The following is a 10,000-nucleotide window of genomic DNA, read 5'->3' on the forward strand; positions in this document are numbered from 1 at the left end:
CATCATCATCATCATCATCACCATCATCATCATCATCATCATCACCATCATCATCTTCATCATCATCATCATCATCATCATCATCATCATCTTCATCCTCATCATCTTCATCCTCATCCTCATCATCTTCATCATCATCATCATCTTCATCATCATCTTCATCACCACCATCACCATCATCTTCATCATCATCATCATTTGAGGTATTACTATAGATTATACAAACATCATCATCATCTTCATCATCATAATCATCTTCATCCTCATCACCATCATCATCATCATCATCATCTTCATCATTTGAGGTATTGCTATAGATTATACAAACGTATTAAAGGTATCTCCACATGCACCAGCTGCTACATCAGAGTGATTAATACTTATAATAATAATAATTCATAGTTTACATTTGCGTCCCTGAGGAATGAAGATGTTCAGGTAAAGACAGTCATCGCTGCCCTGGGTCTTTGTCTGCAGCAGCGTTATCTGCAGGCAGCGCTCTCTGTACTGATGAGCCTTCAGGACTCCTGGAAACAAAAGAAGTGAATTTATTTCCATCTTTGTTTTGATCCTTCAGCTGATTTACTTCTTTTTGTTTTCTACTAATTAACAGGTTTAATTGATCTTTAGAGCCAGGCTAGCTGTTTCCCTCTGTCACCAGTCTTTATGCTAAGCTAACCAAGTCTTTTTTTTGATTCACACTTAAGTATTATTAATAAATCACTTCTTGTTCTTGACTTCAGAATTGATGAATTCCTCCAGTTTAACTAACTTCAGCCAGCTGAGAGTGAAGGTCTCTGATTGGATGAAGTCAGCCCCGCCCATTCAGTCACATGACACCAGGGCTGTTTCTCAATATGTGAACTTCTCTGTACTTGTGTCCTCCTGAACTTGTGAAACGTCATCTAGCGGCCCAAGTACTGTTCCAATACACAAGTTCATCCAGACAAGTACGGTCCAGATACCCGGATGTGTCCTCGCTCCGCCCATTATATCGAGGATGCATCGGAGGAGACTTGTGTGGACTTTGGACAGCCAAGTCTCCCAGAATGCATTTCACCAGCGAACAAGAGCCGACAGCAGCGGAGACGACTCACAACTGTCAGTTATAATACTGCTGTTGTTGTGTAACGGAATTTAGTTTTAACATTTTTTTAAGCGAGAATGTAGTTGTTAAGACTTAAAATATGCGGTCAATTTATCAAGATAGAGCCTGTTTGAAAAAAGCGCCGACGTTTGTCGGAGATGAGAGGACCAGAGAGGAGATATATATATATATATATATATATATATATATATATATATATATATATATATATATATATATATATATATATATATATAGAGAGACCAGAGAGGAGATATATATATATATAGATATGAGGGACCAGAGGCGGTGATGCTCATGCATCCCGCTGACAGCAGCCTGATCTCGGCTAGGCCTCTCCAGATGTGCCGCTGGCTCCGGTGTCTCTGTGGTTGTGGTTGCAGATGTAACACAAAACATATACATATTAATATTTTTATATTTTCTAAATGAAAACGAAAAAAGGCAGGGTTGTGTTTTATATCATATTTCGTTTTATTGTCAATATATTTATTTGTATTCTTATTTTTTATTTTATTCTATTTTTATTTTATTGTATAATATGTGTATTTATTATCTGTTTCTGTGTAGTTGAGCTGCTGCAACACCCGAATTTCCCCATGGGGATCAATAAAGGAATATAATAATAATAATAATATATATGACTGAAGATAACCGGAGTAGGCGGGACCGACGAGCTGAGTTGGTGACGTCGTGACGTTGGTGACGTCATCAAGTTCGCTGCTGTTCCAATTGCAAAATGACCGTACTGCGTCCTCCCGTCCTCGGGAGTTTGTACTCCCGAGTCGAACTATCCAAGTATGAACTTGCAAGTTTGCAAGTCCATACTTGACCGTACTTGGTATTGAGAAACGGCCCAGGTTTAGAACAAACCGTTTCATGACATCACACACTGTGACATCACTGCAGCCATGGTGACACGTTAAACAGGTGACCCACCGCTCCATCCGGGATGAGGTTTGGGTTTCTCCCACTTTCCAGGGACGTCAGCGAAGGGGACTCCTTTAAAGACGTCCACTGTCCTGAACAGACCCATCCGGTGACTCCTCCCCTCCACCTGCCCCCTCCGTCTGCACCACCCCCAGCTACACACACACACACACACACACACACACACACACACATTTAAACACATCACTGTTGTTCCTTCATCATCATCATCATCATCATCATCATCATCATCATCATCATCATCATCATCACTCCGTTAGTTTATTCTTTATTCACATCATAACTAGAGCACATGTGGATTCATCCGCCACTAAAAATAGTCCCCAGCTGAGTCTCTATTTCTCTTGATCAATGACCAGGTTCAGAAGCATCAGTAAAGCGAAGCGTTGACTCTGTGGAATATAACCACGTAGTTCAGTGAAAGTGTCGTCGGATTCTCTGAACACACCGGTCGTCTTTTCCTAACTCCTCATGAACTCTCCTTCACACCTTTCCTTGATCCCGTGACGTTTTCCATCGAGGTCAAGGAGAAGTGGTTAGGAAAGGACGTTAGGAGGTAACTTTTGGACTTTTCACAGCAGCCCTCATATTAATAAATGATAAAGTCACACTCACCTTTGCAGCTGAGGCTGAGTTCAGACAAACACCGAACAGAAGCACCAATAACTTCATCATCATCACCTGTCTGTCTGTCCGTCTGTCTGTCTCTGACCTGCTGCTGCTATTTATGCTGTTCACTGAGGAAACCTCTTATCTCCTCCAGCTCTGCTGAAGATAAACTCACATTTAAAGGAACAGTCCAACAGAACTACTGGAGAACCAGGAGACAAAACAACGGTTCTATGTGAAGTCAGAGCTTCCTGTGTTAAAGCTGCATTCTCTCTGTGTCCAGCAGGGGGCGACTCCTCTGGTTGTATAGAAGTCTATGAGAAAATGACTCTACTTCTCTCTTGATTTATTCCCTCAGTAAACATTGTAAACATGAGTTTATGGTCTCAATCTCTAGTTTCAAGTCTTCTTCAATACAGCATGATGTTCATTTAGTAAATGATGCTCCATTTACAGTCAAACAGACCATAAAGCAGGGGATGCTTTAGGGCGGGGCTACACACTGATTGACAGGTCCACACCAGAGACGTATACGGCGTCTCTACGTCACTCCTCCTCAGTCCAAATATGGTCACTTCCTGTTCACTGGTTGTGAAAACAACCAAGATGGCGACGATCATAACGCCGAACTCAAGGCTCTAAAACATCCACAAACCAAAGAGAGACGTCACCATGATGACGTCCTTACAATCAACATAGTGTGTCACATACAATGTTGTTAGCAGTCTTAGGCGTCGCCATGTTGAGAGCCATGTGGAGACAATAGAAATCTGTCATTCAGCTTTTACATTAGAGTCATGTAGCAGAGGCTTTCCTCCAAAGCGACTTACAGTCAGTAGTATGTTACATATCATTCACCCATTCACACACTGATGACAGGCTACCATCAAGGTGCCACCATCAGACTCTAACTAACATTCATCATCCAGTCCACACCGAATAATTCTTTATTAGTCATGTTATTAGACATTTGCAGGACGACAGCAGCCGAGTGGAAACTACAAACGAACCAACAAGAGACATAAGAAGAAAGACAAGCTCAAAACAAGAATCATGAACAACAAACACTGAAACATGATAGAAACGGACTGATTGGTTGTTAATATTGCGCAAATACTTTAAAATACCTGAGAATATATGATTTATCATGTAGATTAATAACATAATATAACTCTGATGCATATTGAACATAAACAATCAGTGATTTTGTTGACAAAAGTAAAAAAACACGAGTTTCTGTTTAAAAAGGGATCTGAGGACTGGAGTCCACTACAGTCCTGGTCTAGTAGATTTGAGTGGTCTGTGGTGGTCTGTGGTGGTCTGTGGTGGTCTGTGGTGGTCTGTGGTGGTCTGTGGTGGTCTGTGGTGAACTCTCTAACTGGGGAACAAACTACCTTCAACCTGAAGTTGAGTTGTTATCATCAGAGTGAGAAAACACACAGCTGCTGGTCTCACTCTCTCTCACACACACACACACACACACACACACACACACACACACACACACACACACACACACACACACACACACACACACACACACACACACACACACACACACACACACACACACACACACACACACACACACACACACACACACACACACACACACACACACACACACACACACACACACACACACACACACACACACACACACACACACACACACACACACACACACACACACACACACACACACACACACACACACACTCACACACACACACACACACACACACACACACACACACACACACACACACACACACACACACACACACACACACACACACACACACTCACACACACACACACACACACACACACTCACACACACTCACACACTCACACACACACACACACACACACACACACACACACACTCACACTCACACACACACACACACTCACACACACACACACACACACACACACACACACACACACTCACACACACACACACACACACACACACACTCACACACACACACACACACACACACACACTCACACTCACACACTCACACACACTCACACACTCACACTCAGAGTTTCCATCTGTTACCATGTTATTTACACTCATTGATACTTTCCATCGTCTCAGAGTAAACACACACGTTTACTGATAATAACACATCTTTTTTTAAACTTCAGATCAAAACTCAACTGTATGAAAGTTATAAACATGAGCAGCAGATAGAATATAATAATGAGTAATATCATAATGAGTAATATAATAATGAGTAATATAATAATGAGTATAATAATAATGATGTAATATAATAATGAGTAATATAATAATGAGTAATATAATAATGAGTAATATAATAATGAGTAATATAATAATGAGTAATATAATAATGAGTAATATAATAATGAGTAATATAATAATATAATAATGAGTAATATAGTAATATAATAATAGTAATATAATAATGAGTAATATAATAATGAGTAATATAATAATGAGTAATATAATAATGAGTAATATAATAATGAGTAATATAATAATGAGTAATATAATAATGAGTAATATAATGATAATGAGTAATATAATAATAATAATGAGTAATATAATAATAATAATGAGTAATATAATAATGAGTAATATAATAATGAGTAAATAATAATGAGTAATATAATAATGAGTAATATAATAATGAGTATAATAATAATGAGTAATATAATAATGAGTAATATAATAATGAGTAATAATAATAATGAGTAATATCATAATAATATAATAATGAGTAATATAATAATGAGTATAATAATAATGAGTAATATAATGATGAGTAATATAATAATGAGTAATATAATAATGAGTAATATAATAATGAGTAATATAATAATGAGTAATATAATAATGAGTATAATAAGTAATATAATAATAATAATGAGTAATATAATAATGAGTAATATAATAATGAGTAATATAATAATGATAATATAATAATAATGAGTAATATAATAATGAATAATATAATAATAGTAATATAATGAATGAGTAATATAATAATGAGTAATATCATAATGAGTAATATAATAATGAGTAATAATGAGTAATAATAATGAGTAATATCATAATGAGTAATATAATAATGAGTAATATAATAATGAGTAATATAATAATGAGTAATATCATAATGAAATATAATAATGAGTAATATAATAATGAGTAATATAATAATGAGTAATATAATAATGAGTAATATAATAATGAGTAATATAATAATGAGTAATATAATAATGAGTAATATAATAATGAGTAATATAATAATGAGTAATATAATAATGAGTAATATAATAATGAGTAATATAATAATGAGTAATATAATAATGAGTAATATAATAATGAGTAATATAATAATGAGTAATATAATAATGAGTAATATATAATGAGTAATATAATAATGAGTAATATAATAATGAGTAATATAATAATGAGTAATATAATAATAATAATGAGTAATATAATAATAATAATGAGTAATATAATAATGAGTAATATAATAATGAGTATAATAATAATGAGTAATATAATGATGAGTAATATAATAATGAGTAATATAATAATGAGTAATATCATAATGAGTAATATAATAATGAGTAATATAATAATAATAATGAGTAATATAATAATATATAATGAGTAATATAATAATGAGTAATATAATAATGAGTAATATAATAATGAGTAATATAATAATGAGTAATATAATAATGAGTAATATCATAATGAGTAATATAATAATGAGTAATATAATAATGAGTAATATATAATGAGTAATATAATAATGAGTAATATAATAATGAGTAATATAATAATGAGTAATATAATAATGAGTAATATAATAATGAGTAATATAATAATGAGTAATATAATAATGAGTAATATAATAATGAGTAATATAATAATGAGTAATATAATAATGAGTAATATCATAATGAGTAATATAATAATGAGTAATATAATAATGAGTAATATAATAATGAGTAATATAATAATGAGTAATATCATAATGAGTAATATAATAATGAGTAATATAATAATGAGTAATATCATAATGAGTAATATAATAATGAGTAATATCATAATGAATAATATCATAATGAGTAATATAATAATGAGTAATATCATAATGAGTAATATAATAATGAGTAATATAATAATGAGTAATATCATAATGAGTAATATAATAATGAGTAATATAATAATGAGTAATATAATAATGAGTAATATAATAATGAGTAATATATAATGAGTAATATAATAATGAGTAATATAATAATGAGTAATATCATAATGAGTAATATAATAATGAGTAATATCATAATGAGTAATATAATAATGAGTAATATAATAATGAGTAATATAATAATGAGTAATATCATAATGAGTAATATCATAATGAGTAATATCATAATGAGTAATATAATAATGAGTAATATCATAATGAGTAATATAATAATGAGTAATATAATAATGAGTAATATAATAATGAGTAATATAATAATGAGTAATATAATAATGAGTAATATAATAATGAGTAATATAATAATGAGTAATATCATAATGAGTAATATAATAATGAGTAATATAATAATGAGTAATATCATAATGAGTAATATATAATGAGTAATATCATAATGAGTAATATAATAATGAGTAATATAATAAGGTACACTGCCTTTCATCCCTCACAGAGGAACGTGTGTCGGTTGAAGCTAGTTTGTCCCATCTTCTCCTGCGGCCCTGAACGCGTCGTGACGTCAGCGGACGGCGGCGGTGGGCGGGGCTTCGTGCTGCTCAACATGGCGGCGCCCTGCTGGGATCAACAGGTGTGAAGGTAACCGAGGCAGCGCTGCTCCCGAGCTAACATGCTAACATGCTAACATGCTAACCCGCAGAGCACACAGCACGCTGTTAGCATGTTAGCTTAGCATCCGGCTGCTAGCTGTGGACCAATGCGAAGTCTGAGCTGTTTATCACTGATGCTAACTGTTAGCTTAGCTTCAACCAGAACTCAGGTCATAACTTCAGACTGTGACGTCACGTTATTACAGAGCAGTGACGTCACAGAGAGATTACAGAACGCACAGATGTGTACTTATGTACTTATACCCAGAGAAGTACTACTACCACAGTGTACAAGTACTGTGTTACAGTAGAAGTACTACTACCACAGTGTACAAGTACTGTGTTACAGTAGAAGTACTACTACCACAGTGTACAAGTACTGTGTTACAGTAGAAGTACTACTACCACAGTGTACAAGTACTGTGTTACAGTAGAAGTACTACTACCACAGTGTACAAGTACTGTGTTACAGTAGAAGTACTACTACCACAGTGTACAAGTACTGTGTTACAGTAGAAGTACTAATACCACAGTGTACAAGTACTGTGTTACAGTAGAAGTACTAATACCACAGTGTACAAGTACTCTGTTACAGTAGAAGTACTAATACCACAGTGTACAAGTACTCTGTTACAGTAGAAGTACTAATACCACAGTGTACAAGTACTGTGTTACAGTAGAAGTACTACTACCACAGTGTACAAGTACTGTGTTACAGTAGAAGTACTACTACCACAGTGTACAAGTACTGTGTTACAGTAGAAGTACTGAATCCAAAATAGACAGTATAAATATGGAAATATACTTAAAGTAGGTAAAAGTATTTATTACTGTGTTCATCACTTAAATACTTTATTTACTCTATAAACATGTTTATTTATTATATTTATTTGTTGATTCTGTTTTGTATAGAATATATTTATACATACAGCGGGTAAAATAAGTATTGAACACGTCACCATTTTTCTCAGTAAATATATTTTTGACACGAAATGTTCACCAGATGTCGGTAACAACCCAAGTAATCCATACATACAAAGACAACCAAACAAATACGTTCAGAAATTAAGTTATGTGTAATAAAATGGAATGACAGGGAAAAAGTATTGAACACGCTGACTGAAATGTATTTAATACTTGGTACAGAAGCCTTTGTTGGTGATGACAGCTTCAAGACGCCTCCTGTATGGAGAAACTAGTCTCATGCATTGCTCAGGTGTGATTTTGGCCCATTCTTCCACACAAACAGTCTTCAGATCTTGAAGGTTCCGTGGGCCTCTTCTATGAACTCTGATCTTTAGTTCTTTCCACAGAGTTTCTATTGGATTCAGGTCAGGTGATTGGCTGGGCCATTCTAGCAGCTTTATTTTCTTTCTCTGAAACCAATGGAGAGTTTCCTTGGCTGTGTGTTTGGGATCATTGTCTTGCTGAAATGTCCACCCTCGTTTCATCTTCATCATCCTGCTAGATGGCAGCAGATTTTTATCAAGAATGTCTCGGTACATTTTTCCATTCATCCTTCCTTCAATTATATGAAGTTTGCCAGTGCCGTATGCTGAAAAACAGCCCCACACCATGATGTTCCACCTCCAAACTTCACTGTTGGTCTGGTGTTTTTGGGGTGATGTGCAGTGCCATTTGACCTCCAAACATGGTGTGTATTATGGCCTCCAAAGAGTTCCATGTTGGTCTCATCTGACCAGACTATATTCTCCCAGTATTTCACAGGCTTGTCTAAATGTTGTGCAGCAAACTTTAAACGAGCTTCAACATGCTTTTTCTTCATCAATGGAGTCTTGCGTGGTGAGCGTGCATACAGGCCACGGCGGTTGATGCATTACTTATTGTTTTCTTTGAAACAATTGTACCTGCTGATTCCAGGTCTTTCTGAAGCTCTCCACTAGTGGTCCTTGGCTCTTGGACAACTCTTCTGATAATTATTTTCACTCCTCTGTCAGAAATCTTGCGAGGAGCACCTGGTCGTGGCCGGTTTATGGTGAAATGATGTTCTTTCCACTTCCGGATTATGGCCCCAACAGTGCTCACTGGAACATTCAGAAGTTTAGAAATCCTTCTGTAACCAATGCCATCAGTATGTTCTGCAACAATAAGGTTGTGAAGGTCTTGAGAGAGCTCTTTGCTTTTACCCATCATGAGATGTTTCTTGTGTGACACCTTGGTAATGAGACACCTTTTTATAGGCCATCAGTTGGGACTGAACCAGCTGATATTCATTTGCACTGACAAGGGGCAGGACTGCTTTCTAATTACTGATAGATTTCAGCTGCTGTCTTGGCTTTCCATGACTTTTTGCACCTCCCTTTCTTCATGTGTTCAATACTTTTCCCCTGTGTCATTCCATTTTATTACACATAACTTAGTTTCTGAACTTATTTGTTTGGTTTTCTTTGTATGTATGGATTACTTGGGTTGTTACTGACATCTGGTGAAAACTTCATGTCAAT

At 34.9% G+C, this 10,000-nt stretch overlaps 1 protein-coding gene and 1 pseudogene across 1 annotated transcript in view; one reads left to right on the plus strand and one right to left on the minus strand.

Moving 5' to 3' along the window:
* Positions 1–2,734, minus strand: part of LOC129101170 (bile salt-activated lipase-like) — an 8,852-nt pseudogene extending 6,118 nt beyond the window's left edge.
* A 4,743-nt stretch (positions 2,735–7,477) lies between these two features.
* LOC129101167 (hamartin-like) overlaps positions 7,478–10,000 on the plus strand; it is a 14,753-nt gene continuing 12,230 nt past the window's right edge. The window contains 1 exon segment of the mRNA XM_054610838.1: positions 7,478–7,516. Within this exon segment, the coding sequence (XP_054466813.1) occupies positions 7,490–7,516 (27 nt within the window). The 5' untranslated portion in view covers positions 7,478–7,489.

This window comes from Anoplopoma fimbria, chromosome 13, assembly GCF_027596085.1.
Source record: "Anoplopoma fimbria isolate UVic2021 breed Golden Eagle Sablefish chromosome 13, Afim_UVic_2022, whole genome shotgun sequence".
Lineage (NCBI taxonomy): Eukaryota > Metazoa > Chordata > Actinopteri > Perciformes > Anoplopomatidae > Anoplopoma > Anoplopoma fimbria.